Source organism: Colossoma macropomum, unplaced genomic scaffold (assembly GCF_904425465.1).
Source record: "Colossoma macropomum unplaced genomic scaffold, Colossoma_macropomum, whole genome shotgun sequence".
NCBI lineage: Eukaryota > Metazoa > Chordata > Actinopteri > Characiformes > Serrasalmidae > Colossoma > Colossoma macropomum.
In genome coordinates this window covers 43,441,821-43,468,740 of record NW_023494789.1, presented here as the reverse complement: position 1 = coordinate 43,468,740, position 26,920 = coordinate 43,441,821, and the positions used below count along the sequence as shown (strand labels likewise).

Sequence of the window (26,920 nt, the reverse complement as noted above, 5' to 3'; positions counted from 1 at the left end):
GGTTTGCATAAATGTATAATTTAAAGTTGAAATATACCTGTTTGTTTGTAAAGACGCTGTGAGCATGTCTTTATGCTTGCTACCAGGGCTTCAATTTTGCTGCACAATGACTGGGGTGTGGAATCTTGATTGGCAGTTGTTGCTACAAAGAATTTTGTCAGACTGTGTTAATTTGCATTGACAAATATGACTGATTATTGTTTGGTGACAATAATTTGGTAGCAGTCATTATCTCACCTTCAGCCCACTCCTTAACACCATTAACCCAGTCTTCTAGCTGGCTCTCTGCAACTGCCAAATGGGCTTTCAGGGACTCCAGATTCTCTAGTTGACTTTGGAGAGCTTTACAAGTCTGCAATGACAATCAAGAAATGCTTCACAATTACAAGCTCTTATTGAATTAAAGAATTAATTAACTGCAGTCATTAGGCTTACAGAAGATGTGTACACTTTACAGATAAATTGGAATATATCAATTCCTATATATAGGAAACAGGAACGTTTCTTATACCTACACTCAGTGACCATTAAATCAGGTACACCTACTATATAGGGGTGTTTTGTAGCTTTACAATTACTGACCGTAGTCCATCCGCTGCTACACAATTTATCAGCCTCCCTCTACCCATCCAATGGAAAGGGACCACGATAGAACCACCACTGACCAGATATTATTATTTTTGGGTGGCAGACCATTCTCAAAATAGCGGTTACACTGACATGGCAGTGTGTGTGGTGCTAATATAAGTATCAGGCGCAGTGTTGCTGCTAGGCTTTTTACACAGGTCAGTGTCACAAATGGTTGAGTGTGGTCCACCACAAAGCAATATCCAGTGAAGGGCTAGAAAATAATAAACTGCGGATCAACGGATGAGCTATCTCGAACTTCACAACTACAAGGTGTACAGACAAGATAGGTGTGTCTAATAAATTGATCAATAAGTGTTCACAGTGTTTAAAAGCTCCAGTAGCACTGCTGTGATTGATACTCATAAGTACATATTAAGATTTTCACTGTGAAGGGTTTTTATATCCATTCGGTATTTTGGAAATAAAGAGGTCTGAAAAGAATATCAGCTGACAAAAATCACACTTCTGTCAAAAACTATTATTTTCATAAATAAGATGGCATTAATCAAAACATAGCACTGATATTTCTGGTATGTGTAAAGCCTACTCCCAACAAAGTATGTCATGACAGAAAAAATATGAAACTGGCATTTAATGTGTTACAGAATGAAATAACTGTTTAGTATTTAACCAAACCAGTAGCCTCAAACAGATATGCTTCTAATGCAGACCAATAAACATCTGCACAAACATTACTAATGTCTTTACCTTCTGATATCTCTGGGTAAGTGAAGAGGCCATATTTTGAAACTTCTGCTTGTTCTATTTCAACGACAAGAGTGTCAACATGTCTGCGCGTCCTGCAAACACATTATCATCTTGTCCTGTGGGAGCAACACTTGTGATCTTTCTGGTACTGTACATACTGGTATCCCACCTGCTTCTGACATGTTTTGTAGTCACAGCAATCCTGGAAAGGAAGGCATTACACTGTTCTACCTCCTCACCTAGTGTAGAGCCTGCATTTTCTTGGTAAGCCCCACTCCATTTAACCTAGTTTCAATGACAAAAAACTGTCCAAAATTAGTGACGTTGGTAATGATTAGCACAAAGTTATGGAAAGGTTTATAGACCATTTAATTTCTATCACAGAATAATGTTCACTTACCTCACATACTAAGTCATGGGCTTTGGCGTGAAGGACAGATGAAAAGGGTCTCATGTTGTGAAGATGCTGGAGTTCTGGACAATCTTTACAGACTCTCTGAAGGTAAGGCCAATATTTGCAGGTGACATCAGTGCAGAAAAAAGTTATGTTTCCATGATTACTTGCTTGCTGTTTCTGCAAGAACAGTGGATAAGCAAAAATTTCTCCCCTGTACATGTTAAGGGCAGCCAGAAGCAACCCGTGTCTGCAAACTGCAAGCTCCAGGCCCTCCTCACCCACCTTGCTGTTGGATTTGTGAGCGATCTCTCTGGCCACTGTCCATTCCCCTCCACAAACACCTTTTCCAGATACCTACAGCTGAACATTTCAATTAGAGAAAACAATTGCCTAAAGTAAAAGGACAACAACAGATATTTTACTGAAAAAATGTCTTTATATTAGCAACTTTATAAAGCATCTTGAAATGACTTCTTTGACTAAACAAGTATGATTCTCTGGATTTGAAGGTTCACATGAAAACTACAAATTTTACATGTTTAGTCTTATGTATGAATGTAGTCCACAAAACTGGCCACGTACTTGATCTTTCAAAATGAAGACACTTTTAAAAAGTGCCTGCTCTTCGGTTCTTAGAAAAAAAAGTATACAGCAGTTTTTAATATATTCATAAAATTGCACTAAATATATTCAAAGTTGTTTTTTTTTAAATACAGGACATTCCACGATATTTAGGATATTTGCTGTAAATATGCAATGTTTACCATTTCACACTATAAACAGATTTACCATACTGTAGGCTACAAAACAAGTTGTAATCACTTACATGGCCAAAGCGAACTGTTCTCTGATCAAGCATTTTTAAAAATGCTTGACAAGACAAGCCTGGTGCTGCCATTTTCATTTTTTGGAAAGAAGACATCCACAGTATAAATGGTGGAGAAATTGATTGTGGCAGGCCAGTAACCACCTTTTAGCAGATCATCAACTCCGGTGGTGCTGACAGCCTGGCATTCCTCACAGGTCAGCTCTGGCAGGTTGAGATTATATCTTCCTACACAATAGCAATAAGTATAACAAACGTTAATTATGCTGCTGTTTCCTTATTTTTATGATATACTGTAAGACACATCTTGCTCTATAAAGTGTCAGAGCAACCAGGTAGCTAATCAGGTTAATGATGTGCAGCGTATCATATTTAATCAGCTGGAAGTTTATTAGCTACACTTACTTTGTACTTACCTTGCACATATACTCATTAATCTTTTACCATATAGGTGCATATATACAATTGAAGAGTTTCATCCCAAACACTGTATATCCATTTGTAACAATTTTGGATATAATGAATGAAAAGAATATTGAAAAGAATAACAGCTGATGTATGATGGGACACACATTTTTATTTCTCTAATAAAGATAATATTAATCATAATATAACATTAATACTTCTTATATGTGTAAAAGTCACTCTGAACAACTTCTAAAACAAACAACTTAATTTTTAGAAGTGGTCTATAATGTGTAGTGAAACAATTACTGACTGTAGCCCATTTGCTTCTGCACAATCCGTAAACAGAAAAGGACAACTACTGACCAAGTACAATTTGGGTGGTGGACCATTCTCAGCACTGCTGTGTTGGGGTATGTTAGTGCATGGACAAAGAGCACAGTGTCATCATGACAGAGTCACTGCTGTGCTGAGAATGGTCTACCACCCAAATAATATCTGGTCAGTTGTGACCTGGTCACCTGATGGACAGAGTAGAGGGGTTTACAGTTAGTCCAATATATGAGCTACAGTTAGTAACTGGAAACCTATCAAGTTATTTTATATGGTAGGTTTTTCTGATAGTCACTGAGAGTAGGTACAAGAAACATGTTTCTAAACACATTTTGTATATACAGAAAAACAGGTGATGTATTATAAAAAGTGAGTCATTAACACTATTGTAAATTGAATAATAAGCCTAAGATAGAAAAAATTTAAATGTTCTGTAGGAGGAAAAATGCAACTAATCTGTATCCTTACCATTCATTGTGATAAGAGTGACCATCTTTCCCGGATTGACTTCCAAAACCTCTGGTGGGCAACCACAGATTAGGTAAGGCACTGCCACAGGTAAAGACCACACTGAAAAAAATCACAACAAACTTCCTTCCACCTTTCAGAGAACAAACCATTGCGTGTGCTCCAGTCTGATGAAGCTAGAAGAGATGATGTTGGGGCTGCTGCTTCTTGCTCGGCATCTGAACCATGACTACTAAGTGAATACTCAAAACCCTGCTAACAGGAAAGGCAGCTACTCATACAGTTTATGAGACAAAATACAGTCTAATGTACCTTCTGATTTGTTAATGTTAGCTACATGATCATCAATAAATAAATAAATAATAAACATTTAGAATACACACTTAGTTAGTCATTTCGAACGTGCAATAAGAGTTTGCTAGTCTCCCCCCATTACGACCCCCTCAAATCAACACGTGTTGTCTAACCCTAAGAATGGTCTATAACCTCCCATATGCAATCGTTATGTGGTGCTGATTTCATTTCACGCCTTCATACATTTGTTTACGTGCGCTATCTTTCGATAAACTGGTGATTTTTAAAGAAAAAAAAACTTCTGCAGCACTAGCTGGAACCAGCCAGTTAGGTGTTCTCACCGAAGCTCTCGACGAAATGTGCGTGTGATCGTCGCAGGGAATGACGTTAACACGTCCAACGTGCCACTGTCCGGCTGATTAGAAAAGTCCTTATTTTTAAAAAGCGTTCCGATTTTATTGTACTTAATCTAAGTGCAGTATGACTATTTATAATCCCAGAGTTGGGCACTCTTATTACCAAAGAGGTTGTTTGAAAGAAAAAAAAAGGACTGCAATCGATTCTGGATTTGGAAACTTGTTTGATTGGCCAACGTTATTTGGCTTTAACTTTAGTTTCCACAAAATGGCAATGATTTTTACACATTAATTGCAATACTTTGCAATATATAATGTTTAAATTGTGTTTCAATGGGTCTATATTTTTATAATGCATTTTATAATTTAAGTAGCAGTAGAGTCCCAGGATGGTCGAAAGTACGACTTGGTTTAGAGCAATAGGAGTTTGCCAGCCTACCTTGCACGTCCAAATATGACGCTAGGGGGCACGCCACCACGGCGATACGTGACGCGGTGTGCTCTTGACCAAGCTGCGAATATTGACGAGGTAGGAATGAGAATGTGTTGTTCAAAGAACACCTTTTTTTGCTGGGATGTGTGTGTCACGAATGAATACTGTGTTTTGAAAGAATGTAATATAACCTGAAAACATTTATCCCTCAAATTATTTGGTAGAAAATATTTAAGAAACTACTGCATTGTAAAAGGTTGCCAAAATTTGGTATCTTAGATACTATAGTACTTAATGGCACATTTATTATATGCTTGCTATATCACAGTTCATTGATTAAGCACAAAGACAATAAGAGAAACCCTTCCGGCAAGCTCATAAGTGAATCTAGGTCACTTCTTTAGTCTACAGACCCCACAGGGCAATGCTATGAAACATCAGACTGGGTAGCATATGGACAACTTCCCACATCCACATACATGTGAACACACAAACACATATTTTTCTATAGTATATGATATATACTAATCCACATTATAATAAGTATACATTTATCCACATGTGTATATAATACACATTACAGTATTAATCATTTTGAACAATATTCAAAGTGACATTAATAATTATATAAAACATTGTTTATGTAAACATTTAGTTTTTTAACTCCCAGAACTGAAATGGATTTGATCCATTCATTAACCCCAAACTCAGTGGGGCTACTAAGGGGTCAAATTCAGACAACATTAAAAGATTGATAATAACTCCAAAACCTCTATAGAATGCCTCTATAGTATAAAAAATATTCTGTAACACTCAGTGCTGCCTATAGTGTTTACTTTGCAATATAATCATGAATAGATAGACTAAAATACACATTCTTTTTTTTCAGGGAACAAATGCAATTTTAGGTACATTGTATTCAAAAGATAACCATATTGCTATCCATGTTCATTTTAAATACGTATAAGTTTACACCAAGTGTCATAGGGTGGGTTTTCAATTCTTCACAATTTATTATATGCTCGTTAATGTGTTACTGAATATTCAGGTAAAATGTGGAAGTTGTACATACACAAAAGAAAGACTGACAGTGTTTTTACATTTTGAAGTCTATGAAATTTAAATGCACTATAGGGGGGCTGATGGGTTTGTATGGTTTTCCTTTGCTTTTTCTTTTATTTGACAAATATTCAGCTTTAACTCTCATGCTATTACCTTCTTTGATCTCATATTTGCTTTAGATTTAGGGGCCATAATAGGGGTCAAAATTAATAGAGGAAAAAGTGCTGCTGCTATTATTATTATTATTATTATTATTATCATTTAAAACAATAATGATAATAATATCACCTCTGAAAGTACATCTGCTGATACATCAATGATGCCAATAATGATGTGTCCAGAAGCACCAGCAGATGTATTTACAGAGATACGGCTAATGATTTTATTTATAGCAAGATTTTTCCCTCAGGCATTTCCATTTTGAGACAGAGTTTAGTAATAGCATGTAAACTGAATATTAATCTTTGTAAAATAAAAGAACTTATAACAGTGCAGTTCAGTAAAAGTTGTGGTTGTAGTTTATTGTTATATTTAATTTGTCCACAAAACTTTAAAAACTAGTAAGAAAGAACAGAATTGCAAAAGTCCCAGATTTACTGTCCAGTGTTGCAGTGTCTGTAGCTGCTTAGCCTTGCCTGATTTTACTAGAGCTGAGACATGAAGTGTTTTTTTTTTTGTGTACAATGTACAAAAGGCAGCTTTTTGTAGAGGCATGATATCTGCCTACTGCACTGAGCACATTCAGCTCATTAAATGACTAATCATATGATATGTCAGAGCAAGCAGAATTAAGGCACACTTCAGTCCTCATTTGTAGAGCGTAAGTGCTGACTAAAAGTTATAATACATTTAGAAGATTTGATTGAAACACATTCTATGTTAATACAATGTGTCATTTAATGGCTATTCAAACAACATGCCATTAAATGAGGGCAAAAGGCAAAAGTTTTTATATTAAAAGAAATCTAAAGGAATAGCAAAGTGTTGTATTCCACAATATAACTAAGCAAGCTGAGAAAGAGAGGAAGGAAAAGAGCTGCAATAGAAAAGAAACGTAGTAGAGGAGATTTGGACGGTTATAGTGGATGAAAAGTGGTGGGGGAGGCTATTTTCAGCCTTTGATTATCCTTATCCATTTTTGGAATAAGTGCAGTAAGCAGCTGATTAGCAATCAATGGCTTTGTGCTGACTGAGTTGTCTCCACAAATCACATTTCAGTATTTCACTTTGGTTAGTCACGTGATCAGCAGTCAAAGGACCACTTTTCCACTTAGCTATAATTTTACAGCTCACCACTGTGCAGAAATGACTTTCCTTTTGTGTGCTAGAAAATCAGGTGGAAATGAATCATAGTCATGGGTAGACAATGAAAGTAGAACAGATAATTATGAGTAATAGAGAATGGAGGACAGAGTGATTGAGAGTCTGAAAGAGAAAGTGATGCAAAATATGGGAAGATAAAGAGGAAAAAAGAGATGTAAAAGAAAAAAAGAGTACAAGGTATATTTGTTTGGTGGTTGGATTGACAATTTCAAGTGTCCCTACAGATGTAAGAGAGGTAAACAAGGTGGAAGTCAAAGAGAGTCAGGTGTGAGACAGCCAGAGAATAAAATGAAAGGTAATGCTGATCTATCCATCATTTTCCACCCCCACTTTTCCATCATGTCTCCCTATGTCTTCCAGCATCTGTGAAATTCCTTCGTTTATCTGTAGCATCCAGGCCTTGTGTTACCTAGCAACATGCCATGGATCATTTAGTTGCCCATTCTTTAGCCTTTTCTCTCATCTTTGTGTTTCTAGTAGCAGTTTTAATTGTGTTTGTGTGATGGATTATGCTTACCGATATTAACTTCACAATACTCCTTACCTCGATTACTATATGCTTAACTGTCTATAAAAAGAAAAGCAGAATTATGAATTTCTCTTTTTGCCATTTGCATGCACTCACACGTGTTCCACCCATTCAGAGAAGAAGTTATACTTTTAGCACTTGTCTCAGTAAGACACATAAACATGTATAAAAAGATTAGGCCACACACATCTAAAAAAAAATATAGACAATTAGCATTCAAATTAATAGTGTGCATAGGCTGGCAAAATACTATCTTCAGCAAGACAGGACTAAATCAGTACAGACAGGACTAGATGTTGTCAAAGAGCTTCAAAGATATTCAAATTGCTGCTTTATCCACCCATTATCAAGGAAATGAGTTTGATTAAAAGTAAAGTGACTGCTCTACATGCAAATAAAACTAAATTAAAGATTCAATGATAAAACAAATGCATTAATTTTGTATGTTGCAGACCCTTGGGTTATCCCCCACAAAAACAGTCATTGTTACATATATTAATATTGGATCATTATCCGGATATGGTGGCAGTGTGCCCCAGGTGTTAATTTCTTTCAGGATCAAATCATGAAACTGTTTGGAATCATTTTTCATAATGTATAACCTTTTTCATAAAATAAAATATCGAATTTGTTTTAAAAACAGTTTTGTTCCAAATATTTTAACCAAATTTTCTTTGTTGTATTTACTCAAATTCAATTTAAATACTTCTTGGGCTAAAAAGTGTGCAAAGGTTGATATATTCTCCCCACCAAAGTATCACTGGTGTCATGGTCACTAGTATCAAGCTCCATATCCATACCACCAGTGGCATGGTATTACATGTTATCATTTGAAAATGTCAGTTAACATTTACACTGTTTCAAGATGAATGGATCAATAGTCCAAAGTGATTTAGAATAAAATCATAAAAAGTTAAGAATGTTATGTTTGGACAGCAACAATATAAACACTAGTACACAAATTTCTTTGCTTCTTAATTTTCACTGTATTCATAATCATGAGGTGCATCTTCTCACAACTTGTTAGTCCTAGCATAACCATAGAAATGGATGTAGCCCATTGATTCATACATCAAACTACGAATGCAGCTAGTATTGATATTTAGTGTACATATGGAGCATATCATAAGTTCTAAAGGAGGAAGAATGGTGGTAGCCTATCTCAAATTGAGAGCAACTAAATAAGAGAAGTCTTCCTTTTTCACCCTAGGTGCCAACCCCAGGCATTTCATCGTCAAACCTGAAAAAAACATACATATGCAAAAAATACATATCCCAAAAATACATATGCAGTGCCATATTCATCATCTAATCTAATACAGTGACCCAGTCTCATACCACACTCTACCCCAGTCTACACTGAGGAAGGCAGAGGTGTTACCCACTATGCACTACACCAACCATTTGTTTGACAGACTTAAATTTGTTTGTTCATCCAACATTAGGTTGGCAATAAAACTGAATTTGGCAATAGAATGAAAAAAAAATGTCTATATTATGGAATTTGGCAGACACTCCTATATAGACTGGCTTCCAGTCTAAACATGCTGGTATAAATATAATTTTTAAACTGGGATTTATTTAACTCTTCAGGCAGTTTCACAGTCAAATACAGACCAACAATGATGCAATCAGAAGAAAATGTTTTTACTTTATTTTTTACAACAGATAGCCGGCTGTACTTACTGTGTCTTTGGTGTTTTAAGACCACAATAAAAATGTATTAATTTGTAATTTGTAACATAGTATTTATACAATGTTATATACTACCTATTGGTCTTTATGATAACATTTTTTGTCTTAGAAAGATTGTGAGTTGCTGTCTTATAAAACGCACCTATATAGACTTATATAAACATATAATCAGTGGATCACAATCTAAATAATCACTTTATATTACTACAAGATATCAAAGTCATTGCTTTGCTTTAATAGATTGTTTTAGGTATTGCAGTACATGGTGAATGAAATTAAAATGAGCTCCATTGCTGCCTTTCTTTCATTCTCTGCCACTTTTTTCTAACTGACTTACCTGTTCTCTCTTCCATTGCCTTTTCTGCCCCTATTTTAGTGCCCAATTATTGTGGCCATGGCAACTATCTTGGAACATAACCCACAGACAGCTTAGGCATTACTTCCCTAAAATCCTTCTGTCTGTCTGTCTCCATCCATCTCCTTTCTAGCAACCCCCTTGCTTTCACAGAAGTCATCATCCATTAAAACCCCAAGCCAAAGCTAAATAGATAACCATAGCAACCAATTTGAAGCACTGTGGCTAATGGTACGTAATAATGGCTACTAAAATTGTGCTAGCAAAAAGACACACTGTTTGCTTTTCATGGTCTGACTGCACATAATTTCCCTGGCTCATGGTTATGATCACTCTTTCTTCTTATTTTTTTTTTCTGAACAGTTCTTTTCATACATACTTGCTAAGGCCATATAGCATTGGTGACAATACATGACAACAAAATACTCCATATTAGTTTTAAGTATTTAGTGGCTCTGATGTGGGAAAGAATGAATATAGTGTATGTGTATATGTGAATATGTATGTATGCGTGCATGAAAGAAAATTTCTATTTTTCCATTTAAATTATTTTCATTCAGTGCACAGCTGTCTTTAATACCATTAGGGTGTGGTATTGAACAGAAGAGGACAAAATATTATCCCAACAATGTAAATCACTTTCTCACACTTTCTTTCTTTTTCCTTTTTTCTTTGTTTCTTTAATTTTTCCTTCCTTCCAGGCCATTCAAGGCTGTACTGTAATCTCTTCTCTAGGACAGTGGGAGAGGTTAGATAAAATGTCAAAAATTTGAGTTTGATAAATGGAACTAGACAGAAAAGAATAATGATTGTTGCTGCACTGAATGGAGCTAACAAATCCACACAGAAAATTGCAGTCGGATGTTCAGTGACTATTTTTCTTGCTCCACATGTACTAGGCACTGTTTTGATGACTTGTAAAGTGTAAAGATGACATTTGTAAAACCTCAGGCTGATAAAGCCACAAAAAATGTTTCAAAAGTAATATTTCTGTTAGCTGAATTAGCAAACAGTGATGATATTGTGTGTTGTCAGCTTTTGTTCCTGGCTTACAATTCACAATAAAATCTTTGGACTTGGCTCCAAAAGTGGTCTTGCTTGTCATTTACAGTGCAAACCAAACCTATTTAGCTACATTATTATTATTTACACTAGTGTATATTTGCATGCCCTTAGGTACATTGTCCACTGCACTCCAAGAACAGGAAAAGGTCACACGTAAATTAATATAACAAATACTTCTAAGGCTATATCAAACAAAACTGATCTCATAATCAAACTAGTGGGGTTGATTTAATGACAGTAGAATAAAGAATCACTTAAAAGTAATATATCCTTTGAAACACAAATTTGAACTGAATTTTGTATGTGAAACCTAAATATTATATGTTAAAAGGGATTTGAGCCAGATTTGGTGGCAACACACTAGAAGTACAGCTGACTGGTTAGAAAAACATGTGCACTTCAATGAGGACTGCTTTTCAGCATCTAATTGAGCTCTTTATATGAAACCAGGGCATTTTAGCTTTTCACCCTCATAAACCCGAGCTAAAAAAAGATAGAAAAGAGACGCAGAGATGCAGGGAGCGAATGGAGGCAGGGAAGAGCTATTAATGGTGTTTCCTTTCTCTCCTTTATGGAATTGCAGCTGTAGCTACTGATAAGAATGGAAGCATTAGAGGGTGATTATCTGTTATCAGGTGCAGTGGGTATAGGTATGATAACAGTGGGGGGGAGGGGGGGGGGCAAGAATGTCAGTGGTTTGTGTGCAGTGTATGGTGACGGATGGGGGGAACGCTTGAGAAATACCCAACCCCCACTGAGAGCAGAATGTGAAGCGATCAGGTTCTGTGTGTGTGTGTGTGTGTGTGTTTGATGCACTCACACCAAGGGAGATAAAAAGCTGGAAAAATGGCAGTCATTACAACCAGTGAAAAAGCATTCATACAAAGCCCCTAAATTACCTGAAATTTTCCCTCAAAAACAGACACAGAAGGGGGGAAAGACAAAAGACAGAATATATAAAAAATAATGGAAATGCACTGAAATGGATTTCACACGGTTGACTTATTGTAGATTTATTTAAAAATGTTGACAGCATTTTAATTAGGCATGCACCAATACCACTTGCTCCCTTCTGATACCGAGTACCCAAACTGATAGTAACTATCTAAGTCCACTTTTTACAATTTTATTTATTATTTTGGTAAATCTTGTGTTCTGTATCCCAATGAAACATACTAAGCCTGAATCGCATTTACTTATTATATATATATATATATATATATATATATAAATTATATATATATATATAAATATATAAATTCAAGTATCGTTACATATCTGGATGTGGGCGTTCCCTAGCCCAGAAACAAAAGTGGACAGATAAAGCATAAAAACAAAATGGCGGAACATGGTCCTTTTTTATAAATGTTACTTTGTTAATTTGAGGGCATATCTTGCCATCCAGAATCAGCTTTTTCACCGTCTGGGCGAGGCACAGAGGAATTGTCTTTGACAGCGATTATATGCAAGACAACAGGTACGTGCTTTGTTTCTTTTTATCTGTATGAACGTGTACCAATATTGAGTAGCAAGTTATGTTTATTAGCATGTGCATTTTTTATATTAAAGATAACTTGCACTTAATAAAAAGCAGATCGCTTTAAATTTTAATTTTAGATAGCCTTGCGGCGCATTAGAAGACGGACGCCTCTCGTTGTTTTGGCTCATCCAGGAGCACATCACTGGTGTTCCAGTGCCAACTCTTCCTGCACAGCTTTCTCGGGCCAGGTATGCATGCTGAACCATCATGCTCAGCTCCACCTCCAGCACTTTTATTCACTCTCCCTTTAGCCTTTTTAGGAGCAGGCGGCTGGCCAACTACACTGCTGGAAACTGCCTGAAGCATCACTGGAGGGATATTGTCAATGCTGCTTGGTCATCAACATTGCGCGTACAGGCTAATGCTCCTTTATTTTGAACGGACACTTCAAGAAATGCCCAGCCAGGGCTACTCTAACACAAAACCGGGGAGGGGGTAACATGGGAGGACATGACACACATGAAGAGTAGACACACTCACACACAAAGCCTACCATCCTCAGACACAATTCAGCAAACCAAAACAACAACGACACCAAATGACCCTTTTAAAACTGTGAGCGTGGTACATCCTGAGAGCCCCTTTGCATGGTCACCACATTGCCTGCGCCTGCCTAAGCTTCCCAAGGCAGTGCGGCCCATGGCAGACATCACATTATTAAGGTAACTCTGTATTGAATTTAGGTTAAAATCAAAACATGTTTGGAAGACAATTAGTATAATATTCTAAATATATGATATGCACATGCCCAGTACCACTCGAAGGGTAGGACAAACTGTTAGAACACTGGTCATGTGCAAGCTGCATATCATAAATGCCAAGTGGGAAATAGCAAACCCTGGCAATGATATGCTACTACAGTTTCTAGTGATATTTTTACTTAGACATATTTAGCTTAGTAGATAGGCTGTGAAAAACACCCTTGACAGTAAATATAATGGAGCACACCCTTTGTTTCTGAGATCTCAATTTTGGCAAGTGTGATGAGGAAGAGGTGTTAAAAAAAGATCATTGCACTTGAATGCAGAGGACTGAAATGGCCAGTGAGTCATGGCTGTGTAGGGTCGTCTGGTGAATTTGTGAGGTAAATCTGTGCAGGTTAAAGAGGTTTGTGTGTTGCAGACCATCTATAGTAGCTCATCTCCTGTTCAGGCAGGGTGCTTTTGAAGTTGCTTTGAGTGAGCCCCAAGTGGCTGCAGCTGGAGGCAATTAGTGGCAAGCAGCTCTGCACCATTTTAGACCTCCACCCCTTGGCAGTGTTCTCTGTGATGGTTCACCAAATGGTGCAATGGGTATGCAGGCCACTGTTATTCTATGTAGAACTGGCCAGGTGGTCTGGTATGAGCAATAGTGCTGCAAGCAGCTTGGCATTCCATTAAGCAGTAAATACATGTAAAACAGACATAAAATGGAAAAAAGGCTTAGGAACTACAGGTTAAGTCATGGGTTTGAGTTCTGCTTGTGGTGAACTTGATGACAGAGGTGTTTATACAATAAACCTTTGGGAAAGAAGAATTGACAGAAAATGACTAAATGAATGAAAGGCTTCACAAAGGTAGTACACTGAATTTGTTAACCCAGTAAATCCCTAAGCCTTTTGTAATTTAAGCTTTATTATCCAGAAATTACAAAACAAAGTAAACTAACTGAGTTTTTCTAAATTTATTGGATTAAGAAATAGAAGCCTGGACCTACCGGCAGATCTTGCCCATTTAAGGGGTTAAAGGCCCTTGCCAACTCTGAGAAGCCACTGACAATCAATGCCCTTCAGCACTAGAGCTCTTTTTTCATATCAATTCCATTTGCTACTCAGGCCAAGGCACCAGCTCTGTGAAAGGCCAAGAGAGCTTAAATTTCATGGCTAAACTGTCCCTATAGATACAACTGTAAGAAAAAGACAGCACAGCATACACACACATAAGAGCTGCAGAGGAACATAGACGTATTAAAGGGCAGTTATGCTGCAGGGTGGAGCCCCTGCCAAACACAGAAAGCAGAAATGTACCTCCTCCAGCTCGGATATTTACAGTCAGCTTGAGAGGACAACCACTGTCTGTGAAGGAATACTTTATTTCTCTATATTCTCTCTCTTTATTCTCTCTCTCTCTCTCTCTCTCTCTTGCTAGTTTTATGCTCATTTTGTCTTACATAGAGTAGACCAGTCGTCACTAACCTCCTCCTCGCCTACAACTCAAATCTAACACACCTCATTCAGCTTATCAGGGACTTCTGAAGTCAATAAATTAGATGGATCAGGTGGGGTTTATTAGGGTTGGAACTAAATTTTGCAGAAAGGTTGATCTCATGTAACACAGTTGCTGACCACCAGGGTAGACTTTGCTGCTCTTAGCTCTTTCTACTGCTTTACAGCTTCTGTTCTGTTGACATTTATCAGTACAACAAGCCTTCTGCCTTCTCACAAAGCAGCTTTACAGAGAAAATTTATTATTAATTATTAACTAGATTACTAGATTACATCTGTATTGTAATTGTTCATATATATATATATATATATATATATATATATATATATATATATATACATACACACACACACACACACACACACATATATATATATATATATATATATATATATATATATATATATATATATATAAACAATTACAATACAGACTAGTACATCTGGTATATATGTATATAATTGTAATAAAGTAATTGTTCACTAATAGTTTACTTCAGTGTAAAGTGTTGCTCATTCAGTGTAATAATGCTGTCTTCTCAGAACTCAAGGTGGAATGGCCTCAGGCTTGCACTCACCAAGTACAGCCCACCATCCTCACACACACGCACAGCTCAAACATGTCTGCTGTTTATTGACATCTTTCAGTGGGGAGTGTTTACAGTTGCCCTGGGGTTAACTCTATGTGACAACTTCTCGAGCCAGACATACAGAGCTGGGGTCAAGAGCAAAAGTAAGCTCTTGGGACAAATTCATGCACAAAAAACTGCGACACATATCTGTAATACTTGTCAAATTATTATTATTGTAGACTTTAGGAAAAATATCAGAATTTTGCTTTACAATTTGGAGTAGCTCATTCAACTAAGACATCACTTATACCAAAGTGTAGTATCCACAGACGCCACAGCCATCTCTGAATAAAACACCACGAGTCCACGATGATACAGTTGGCCCTGTTCTTGTTAGTTGGGAAGAACGGAATGTTCCTTTTCCCATTTATCCCACTTACAAAGCTAACATAAATGATATGAGCACTCTCGTTTAAGTACATTTAAGTGTCTTACAAGTTTGCTGTTCAAAAAGGTGAAGATTTAAGAACCATGGAGGAAGCCTGTGCCAGCCATTAGCTGGCATTGGCCAGGATGGAAGATATTATGTGATAGGAAAAACCAAATGGCTACAACTAGAAAACAATCCTTTAAAAAATTGTGTTAGCATACAAATCAAAAGGAATATTTGAGCATTTTTAATCTTTTTTTTGGGATACATTACATTTAATGTAGCTCTATCCATCTTTTTGACTTCTCTTTTTAGATGGCTTGCTTCCTATCTGAAGTCTGATATCATAATGACCACTAGCATTGTAATTGCCTATTATGATATTTTAGAGGAGTTGGAACGTGTTCACACTCTGAGAAAAACAATTCTACTTCAGTGCCTGAGCAGTGTCTCGCACATTACCACAAAAATCAATAATGCTCTCACAATGTAAGTTTGAATTGTACAGCAGGTGGCAGGAGCTTACAGAGTGTGACTGAGGCTTGAGACAATAACAGTTATTGATGTTCCAGATTTAGCCTATGCCCATATGAGAGCATTTTCTTCTCCTGCTTGATTTCATTAATATCTGCACCCAGTGAACATCGTAACGTGGAGCAGAAACCTTTGTCATTCTGCATAGAGAACAGGAGAGCTTTGAATTTCAATGAGTCATTCAAGGGGCTGCTCCAATCAGACAACATATGCAAATCAAAAGTAGCCTTCTAAACAGAGTGGGCAGTGATACTAATTCCAGAAACAGGCTGCTAGGACAAAGCCTTTTTTCTTTGGTTGGGGCTTTAAACACTGTAAGATCTTGTTAATTAAACACTTAATTATAAAATAAAACTTGATTGGAAACGTATAATTAAAACACACGATCAACAAAATCAAATAAAATATAGAATTTATTTTTTTCATTAATTTCTTATTTCTGCATCTTTTGTAGCTATTTTATACTTGATGTTATTAAGAGACAGGGCTTTAGCACCACGATAGCAGGGCTGCGTTTAATTACTGTAATTACAGCACTGAACTGAACCACGTTTTTCTTTGTAATGCCCTGACAATAAAGCCCTTTCACCACATAGACTCATAGAAGCATCTCAACAGGAAGTACACAACTCCCAATTGCTTCAGTTGAACCATTAAATGTCATCAACAATGACTGTCATGAATATTTACAGAATCTCCTTGAGTATGGGTTTGGGAGCTCAGGATGAAGAACAAAAGAATAGTAATGAAGCTGCACTTTCTTTACAAGGTACAAAAAGATCTGTAATACCTGTACTTTTCATGCACACTCACAGACATATAGGCACACCCCCTACAGACAAATAGGAAACACATACAGTCATGCTCCCCACACAAGGTTGCAGGCTTTGTTTTTCAAGCTATTCATTGTCCATTGGTTTAACTCAATGACTGTTCGACCAAACACATTTTTCTGAATCTGTAACACATTAGAGTCTCTATGCTTGTTTGATTTGCATGTAACAATGTAAAAAATCTTCACAAAAATAAGATGCAGCAAGGAAGTGGAAAAAACTACAGTTCAAGTTTCAGTTTATTATGCTTGGAAGCTGTAGCTGTAAGGCCTTTGTAATGGAAACAGATTGGTGTGTTGATTGTGTAGGCCTCAGGCTCCAGATCCCTGAGGACCAGTCCAGTTTGCTGTGTGTTCAAAGGAAAAGGCTAAAAGGCAATTACAATGTTAATGTGTCCAGGCAGGGGGGGCCAGCGGTCAGGTGATCCAGGGGGAAACTACAAGGTGATGAAGTGCCCGGTCTGCTGAAGTAACGATGTCTGGAGAATGATAATCGCCAGAGAAAACGAATAGCACACAGAATCTCTACAAGCCAAGGCACAAGTATGATTACATATAGATCACACTAGAAAAGAAAAAGAAAAAAAAGACTACAGTTACGATGAAGAAATTGAGAGAAAGAAGGATATTAATTTTTTTGTGTATGCATACCATGTTTGCTCTGTTAGTAGGGGACAAGTGATGATTTGAATTTTGAGATTGAGTTTGGAGCCGAAAATGCATTTTTTTCTTTTACAAAGCATGTCTTTGGATAGTGAGGTTAAACTTTTTTTGGTTACTGAGGTTTTGGCATAGGTTTGGATGCAGTCATATCAATATTCAGCTGCCGCATTACATTCAGTACCCATAAAGATAATATTACAAGAGCTGTGTGTTTCAGGAGCAATACTCCTAGCATAGCAAGAGCAGCTTGAGAAAGCTAATATAAGCTGCATTTCTCCTGGGAACTCATAATAGGCTATTAAACAGGCACATTAGGATAAATGAAAAGGCTTTTAAGTGGTTACCACAAGACCACCTGGATTTCAATCTCCTGGGTTTTTGAGTGAGTGTGTATTCCTCTGTATCAAAGCACAATTTGGCTTGAGGGGGTAGCTCGGTCTGAAAGGGTTTGAGGTTTGAATGTTCTATTTCAGTCTCGTCAGCAGCTACGCTTTATGTTAAGACTAACAATCACACTGCGGGTATATCTCTTACTGTCCTGTCAAGGCAAAAAATAGATGTCTTTTCTCTCACGCACAGACTCAAAACTCAACAAAAACTGAGAGTTTTTAAAAAGAGTAGTAATCGTGACTACCCCCACCCCCGGTGGTAAATATCTGTCGATCTGTTCAACACGAATAAAAAATAGCTCTCTAAAAATAAATAAATAAATAAGATTAAAAAACAGAGGTAAACATCTTTTACAAGTCATGTAATCTAGCACACTTGTAATTTCTAAGAGGACTGAGATTTTTACATGCTAATCAGCGCTATAATGTAGATGTTATTGTAATGCAAATCGTAATGAATTCAGAGAGCAACCGATGTGTGGTGATTGGCTAATTCAGTGGCACCGTAGACCCTCGGGACACGTGTCCTTTCAGTTTCTCCCTCTAATTGAAGCGTGTTATGTGTTATTTTCTGCTCTGCTGCACTGTTGAGGAGGAAGCCATTGCAGTCGGCTCTTGGTTTCATTGAGGGGTGAAATGAATTTCCCAGAACAGAAGCAGCGAAAAAGATATTTGATGTCTCTCGTAAAAAGACAATATAACTTTATAATGATATTAACCATTTTGCAAATGCACAGCTCTGAGAAGGTTTATATGTATATAATTTTGTATTTTATGTCCTGTCATGGCGGTATTAAAGGGGAATTTCTGCATAAATAAATAGTTGTCATTCAGAATTATGTTTGAGAATATGCCTGGAACATTGCTTTACAATAGTTTTGAGAAAATTTTGGACTAAAATGTATTCTTAAAAATCTTTTCATGTCAGAGAGGTACATGCAGGGCGTTGTGAGGCAAAACAGTCCCTAAAGAACATTAAATATAAAACCTCAGAAGACACATGTAGGTTTATGTGGTTTTTAATGGTAAATATAATGGCTACGACATCGCGACCCTTGGTTCCTATCACCACCACTGTAAATGAATCCGAGTCGTTGAGTTCCTCTACAGTGAACCATTTCACATCAATCCAATCTGAATGACTTTGTTTACATCGCAACCATTATACAGAAATGTTATAATAAATAGTGCAATTACCTGGTAAGTGAAATACATACATGAAAAAGTATATTCTTCGCATGCATGCCAAAACGACATTTTATATTTTCACAAATAATATTGTGATAAACGTCAGATATCCTTTCTGCGTGGCATTATATGGCCGAGGCTAATTCATGGATTACCTTTAATATAGGCAGGAGGGGCCACACAACGCTAGCTTAGCTCAAATTGACTATAGGCCAACTCAGTCATGTGTGTAATGGGAAAAAGCAGACTGCAGGAGCTGCAGGGATAATGATTGTGTGTGTGTGTGTGTGTGTGTGTGTGTGTGTGCATGTGTGTGTTTGTGTGTGTGGGAGGGGTGGGGTCCGTCTGCATCAAGGCCTGGAATTCGATTGAGATTTTGGACTCCAGTTATTCGAGTTTTATTCATAATTTAGCGAAGTAATTGAGAGACAATTGATCTGGGAACAACATTAAATGTCGAAAGATTATATTCAGGCAGCAGCGCAGTGACAGCCATAACTGATTTGAAATCAGTCTCTGGGGGACAACACGTCTTTTTTTTGGCTTTGTGTTCTGAAAGAGGCGCTGCGATCGGTGTTTACAGCAGATAAGATATTACTTGCAGAAAGGCCTCTTGGGAGAAATACCCTGAACCCTCGTTGTCCTCCATAATCTCTCTGATGGCTAATAAACTGACTGCGAAGAGTGGCGAGGACATCAGTTCTACCCTACTGAACTGCATTGTCAGCTCAGCGCCACGCTTAATGCACAGGCAAGCTCCCCCGTCACCCCCACCGTCACCCCCCTCCGTCACCCCCTCTCTGTCTCTCCCACTCTCAAGCCTTCGAGACCCTCTGTTCTCAGATCGCAATGTCATGCTGTCTTTTAAACGAATAAATAGAGAAGGCTCTTCTAATATTACAGTTACAGGCATAGATTTGATCGAATAACGAAAAAGACGAACGTGCGATTTTTCTAGCAGCTTACATTTGGCCATAATCTTGGCGAAGATAGCGTTACGACAATGCGACATTTCAAGACAGTGGAAAGGGTGTAAAGAGAGTCCTGTGATTTCCCCAAATCTTTCTGGAGAAGCCACGCTATATTATTAAAAAGGGGCTGTACTACGTATAGGCTAACGATGCTGGTATGACGCTCTTGAAATTCCGAACTAGAACCATCACAAAGAGCTGGTAAAAATGGCACAGCCTGTCGTAATTCAGAACTTAGCATAACAGGATTAAAATGCCGGGTGCGTTTATTATGAAACTAGAAATTTAGTTCATAACATGCAACAGATAACAACAACAACAACAACATCATCATCATCAACAACAACAACAACAACAACAACAACAACAACAACAACAACAATAATAATTATTATTATTATTAGTATTATTGTTAATATTAATATTATTATTGCTATTATTATGTTACCCATGTGATTGTCGCCTGCCGTTTGATATGAACTGACCTTCACCCTTCCCTATCGCAGTGTATTTCCTCGACAGAGTGTTAAATCAGAGTGGCGCAAGTACATATCAGAGAAGGTCTGCACCAAGCTGATAACACCGCTACGATTAACCCCTCTGATCCCAAGGGGAAAGACCCCGCAGGCCGTTTTCAGTCCTGAGAAACAAATACGAGACTCATTGGGGAAAAAAGCAACAGCTTTGAAAGAGATTAGAGCACAACTACATATAATAACCAACGTATATAAGTAAATGTGTAAGTAAAATGCGTTGATGTATTTTAAAGACTGAAAATAGTATGTGCTCCATCATACAGCTCACGAAAAGTGATATTTGAGACTGTTTAATGCGAACAAACGTGGCCTGCAAAAAAAAAAATGTAAGCCTTAGAATGCTTCTGGCTATTCTTTCAGAATTCATAGCAAACTATTTCTGAATTGGACGGTGGTGTACCAGTTTTCCTTAATTTCTGCTAGTCGAGAAATGTGCTCCACTTGTAGTTTTCATCGTTTCTGTTACTGTACAGACAGTCTTTGTCCTTTTGTGCTTTTACATGATGTTAAAGGCAAATGCGGACACTACGTGAAGTTTTATCTACAGGCGTGTGTGCTCCTCGGCCTGTCCTCTTTCCTCCTTAATTCCACAGGCCTCCTGCCATTAACAAAAATTGTTTTGACGCTTTCCTTAAAAAACCTTATTACCACAGAAAAACGCACAGCTAAAATAACTTCGTTCTATTTATTTGTTTGAGCTCTAATCTAACTTGTTTAGTACAGGCAGCGGGAAGATTTTTCAAAGTTTTCACACTAGGCACTCCAAGTCAAGTTCCGAGTTTTACTCTTAGGGCTACGTTTTGTTTGTTTATGTTTGTCACTGGAGTGTTTTTCTCAAGCAATAAAAGGGATATTTTGGTGATAAATAGTGGAACCTCAGTACTGATGAAATTGTGGGTGTATGGGTGTGCACGTACATGCGCGCGCAGTAGCAGAAAAAATATGTAATTAAAAAGTCCTCGCAAAAAGTTACCTGAATCTTTACACTATATCCGCCGGTTTCCCTTTCCAGATTAAGCATAAGCCTAACGTGAGATTTTAATAATGAAGCACCATCGAATTGTAAGTCCAAGGCCAGATTTAGTCAATGTCTGAAAATGTATAGCCAATAGCAGAAGCAAATGTCGTTACGTTAAAATGTGAATAAATGCGTATATTTGCGATGAAACATTGTATCAGTAAAAGAAAGAATGTCACTTAGCGGCTGCTGTGAAATATTTCTGACTTGATCCTTTCTTATTCAATACAATGCATTTCGGCACATTCAAAGCTGATGGGCATCTTTATTTACACAACGCGGAAAATGTATCAGGTTCATTGACTGTTTATCTTGCATCCAACTACAAATTTCAAAAACTGCGTTTTAGTCCTTGCAGCTCGGCGCGCAACGTGCTCCACAAACGTTTAAGACGATGACGTTTATCAGCCATTAATTTCCTTTCGAAGTAGGAGGGGAGAACAATCCGATTCCAAAATTGCTGAAAGATTCCAAGCGCAACCTTAGGTTTTGCAGAAGTCCTTCTGTTGGTTCAGAGTAAAGTGCGCAAAGTCTTGCCCTGAAGAGAAAAAAAAGCCAAAAACTCGTTAGTGAATATTTCTAAAACAGAATAGATCCAAAACTAGTGTTTAATCTCAGTTTAAAATCGGTTCCTTCTTGTATGTGCATAGAGTTAAGAATGGCACGAACTAATTCTGCGGATTCTGTTATATATATATATATATATATATATATATATATATATATATATATGTGTGTGTGTGTGTGTGTGTGTGTGTGTGTGTGTGTGTGTATGTGTGTGTGTGTGTGTAACTTATGCAAGACTTGAAGATCTGAGCTGTCATTGGGTATTGCAATAAGGTACATTGTGTATGGTGAGGAGGGGGTGGAGGTTGGAATACCGCAAGCGCCTCCCTCAGAAATGCACCAAATCTCTTTTTCCTTTTTTCCCCCTATTGCGGGGTGGCGGCACGCGCTGGAGTCCCAGACACGAGCTTTACGCGGCCACGTCTTCGCATTGGCAAGCGGAGGATGACACGTGCCTCCTTCTCACCACCCCTAGGCTCCTGCTTACTGCATTGGCATCAGTAACGGCCACAGAAAAACACGACTGTGGAAACAGTGGCGCGGCGAAACCACAGCAGGAAAGTGCGTCGATTGCTTTTTACGCACGGACAGACTGGAGAGAGCTGATTTCTCTTGCTAAACGCGCCACGGTTCTCAGAAAAAAAGAGACGCGCGCAAGCACGATGCAGGTACCAGGTACCGACCTCTGAAGGTGACATGGTCCACGGGGTTATCGACAGTACCGCCCGCACTCTCAAAGAGAACGGAAGATAACGACTAAACCTCAGAAGAAGAAGAATTTTTGCACGCTTTCTTTTAATGCGCAAACAAAGACACTTTGTCCTTAACTAAGGCTACTGTACCTAAAATATACTCATAAAGGTGTGTGGAGAACTGATCTAAGAAAACAACTATGGCAACATTAATCCGTAGCAAGATCTCTAACAAGCTGTCTAACGCTGCTACGACAGTTACCAATAAATCACAGGCGAAGGTGAGTGGGATGTTCGCCAGAATGGGCTTCCAGGCCGCCACTGACGAGGAAGCGTTGGGCTTCGCAGCCTGTGATGATTTGGACTATGACCACAGGCAAGGGCTGCAGATGGACATTCTTAAAAATGAGGAAATGGCGGCAGAAGGCGGAGGGGACATGGTGGGAGATGGCACTATGGAAGGGGACAGTCACTACCAGAGAGACGGTACCGGTCCTCCGCCCTCCGCGTCAAAAGACGGTGGCATATGTAACGAACTTGCCTCGCAGGATAAGCCCAAAATCACTGCTTGGGAGGCAGGCTGGAACGTCACCAATGCCATCCAGGTAAGAACGATTCGAACGTTTTTGTGGGTATATATATATATATATATATATATATATATATATATACGCTTGTTATATACATTTGAACAGTCAATAGGTTGCGGTAAACATAATGTGATGTCCCGAAGGACAACATAAATATTTAATTGTGGACATTCTTGTAACCACCGAGACAATGTCGTGTCAACGCTTAATCTGAACACCGTCAGGGGAATTTGCTGGGGCACAGGGCAGTCCCCATACGACAGTTTTAAGCATCTCATATTTACATGTTTTAAATATAAAATATATCCAGTTAATGTCTTGCACGATATGTTTTCTATATCTCCGTCAGTCGTGCGTAAAATTCCTCGTTTTTTTCCTCTTTTTTTGGGAGGAGGCGTTGGGGTCGTGAATTCATTCATGCTGTAACTACATTTTTACTCTATTGGACAGTGCATTGCTGATGAAATATCCTCGACAGTATCCTTTTTATAATTGTTCAACATATACACACGCACGCAGGGATGCACACACACACACACACACACACATTTAACCATGCGTAATGAATCTCCTTAAAGTCGCCGTCCGTTACGTCACTCTCTGTTTCTGTGATCTATTCTGATGACTACAGCACGAAGGAGAGTGGCTGTGCTCACAGCTAAATGGAATGCCCACTAATTTCAACCCCAGAGAAATGGCAACTGACGCAGTATCAACATAAATACCAAACCAACTTATGTATAACCAGCAGTAGCAAATATGGACTCAACATAATAGTATAAACCAAGCATCACAGATATTTGCATGCATTTTACCGTTATTATAATGACGCTGAACCACTTATATTTTCACAGGGAATGTTTGTACTAGGGTTGCCATATGCCATTCTCCACGGTGGATATCTCGGACTTTTCCTCATAATTTTCGCTGCAGTGGTGTGCTGCTACACGGGAAAAATCCTCATTGCTTGCCTCTACGAAGAAAACGAAGACGGACAGCTCGTGCGAGTGAGAGACTCTTATGTTGACATTGCCAACGCTTGCTGCGCGCCCAGATTTCCTGCGCTCGGAGGCCACGTAGTGAATGTTGCCCAGATCATTGAGCTTGTGATGACCTGCATTTTATACGTTGTGGTTAGTGGTAACCTAATGTACAACAGCTTCCCAAACCTTCCCGTGTCCCAGAGGTCATGGGCCATCATTGCCACCGCCGTTCTATTGCCTTGCGCCTTTTTGAAAAACCTAAAAGCCGTATCCAAGTTCAGCTTGCTCTGCACCCTCGCTCACTTCGTCATCAACATCCTTGTGATTGCCTACTGCCTGTCCAGGGCACGAGATTGGGCCTGGGACAAAGTAAAGTTCTATATTGATGTGAAGAAGTTCCCCATTTCTATTGGCATCATCGTCTTCAGCTACACCTCGCAGATTTTCTTGCCGTCTTTGGAGGGTAACATGCAGAAACCCAGCGAGTTCCACTGCATGATGAACTGGACTCACATTGCTGCTTGCATCCTCAAAGGCCTCTTCGCTCTGGTGGCATATCTGACGTGGGCAGACGAAACCAAGGAGGTCATCACAGACAACTTGCCGCCCGGTATCAGGGCTGTTGTCAATATTTTCCTTGTGGCCAAGGCGCTGCTGTCATATCCGTTGCCGTTTTTCGCTGCTGTGGAAGTGCTGGAGAAGACTTTTTTCCAGGACGGAGGGCGCGCGTTTTTCCCAGACTGTTACGGGGGCGACGGGCGCCTCAAATCGTGGGGTCTCTCTCTCCGATGTGGCCTCGTAGTGTTCACAATGTTAATGGCCATATACGTGCCGCACTTCGCGCTCCTCATGGGTTTAACGGGGAGCTTGACGGGTGCGGGCTTGTGCTTTCTCCTGCCTAGCCTCTTTCATCTCAAGCTGCTGTGGAGGAAGCTGCTTTGGCACCAAGTTTTTTTTGATGTCTCTATATTTGTGATTGGGGGTATATGCAGTATTTCTGGTTTCATTCACTCTATGGAGGGCCTTATTGAAGCCTTCAAATACAACATACAAGATTAGTCCATAGAAATGGCAGCGGCCGTATGGTGATATGTTTCAACGCACCCCACATCTTAAACAACCGAATTCCCCCTAATGTACCATCCTCATTTTTCACCCAAGTCCAAATGACAAACAAAGCACATGCATTGCTTGTGCGCATCAACTTGATGTTGAAACCAATAAACATATTCACCAAAAAAGAAATAAATATTACTAATAAAAACAGACATAGCGGCTTACAAAACAAATGCCTTGGACAACTAGGCGCGTTTATACAGTTAGAAATATAAGAACAAAGATGCATTTACATATTTTTTCAGTAGGTAAATGTTTACAGGAAACATATCTAAAGGAAGGTAGTTATGGATTGGCCTAGTTATAAATCAGACAAGAATTCGATTGATATCACAATTTGTGACATTGTTTGCTATGGAAGAATAAATTGTGATGATTTCATACGTGTTCTGATCAATATGTTGCACATCTTAGTGGTGGAAATTTGCTTGATAAAAATGTAAGTAATATTATCTATGACTTGGGGACCCAAAATGATATCGATAAAGACCTAATTCTAGGAGAAATAATTCTAAAACTACACTTGTATTTTACATATTGTAATAACAAAATTAAGGAGACAGAATGTAGGAATAGGTTTCCAAGATAGCTTAGCCTATTGGACAGCAAGTAGGTAAATACAGGACTACTTTAGCTATGCATTCTGAATGTATGACGTTCTTGCAGCATTGACTATATATTTAGAAATCAAAGGGAAGGGTTGTGTCAACGACCAGGGGTTGCAGACAATAACCCTCGCACCACAAACACTCCGATGAAAAATAGACTTATGAGTCACGATGAGTATTCATTTGAAAATAAAAAGAAAGAAAGAAAGAAAGAAAGAAAAAGATTTACCTTGGTCATAAAAAACAAACAAACTGTTGAACGGCTGGAAATATTACATATACTATTATAAATATTATACTATGTATATCAGATGTAATTTGACCATTGCTTCCCCTGTCAATTGGAAAGCGTCGCATTATACAAATTGTCATGTCCCTTTCAGAGAACCTTTTAAATGTTATTTGAAAGAAATTAAGGTGTGCGAATATCTATTCTAAAGACTTGCATAAGGCATATTTCATTTTGTGCAATCCAATCGGTGCTGTGGAAATGTTATAAAACCGTATGTGTAGTGTTATTGTGGTTCAAAAGATGGAATGTATATCACAAAGTCTTTATCATATATCGTGAAAATGAATATATTGAAAAAATAAACACGTGAACTTTAA

The 26,920-nt window shown here is 38.2% G+C and overlaps 1 protein-coding gene across 1 annotated transcript; it reads left to right on the top strand.

The window, feature by feature from the left end:
• Positions 1-22,713: 22,713 nt before the first annotated feature.
• Positions 22,714-26,920, top strand: slc32a1 (solute carrier family 32 member 1). Its single transcript, XM_036571429.1, has 2 exons — positions 22,714-23,619; positions 24,459-26,920. The coding sequence occupies exons 1-2, from the start codon at positions 23,215-23,217 to the stop codon at positions 25,644-25,646; spliced, it is 1,593 nt and encodes a 530-aa protein (XP_036427322.1). The 5' UTR covers positions 22,714-23,214; the 3' UTR covers positions 25,647-26,920.

Coding starts and splice junctions, on each gene's coding strand:
- slc32a1 (XM_036571429.1), top strand. CDS start 23,215: ATGGCAACATTAATCCGTAGCAAGATCTCTAACAAGCTGTCTAACGCT. Junction 23,620..24,458: donor ACGTCACCAATGCCATCCAG/GTAAGAACGATT, acceptor ATATTTTCACAG/GGAATGTTTGTACTAGGGTT.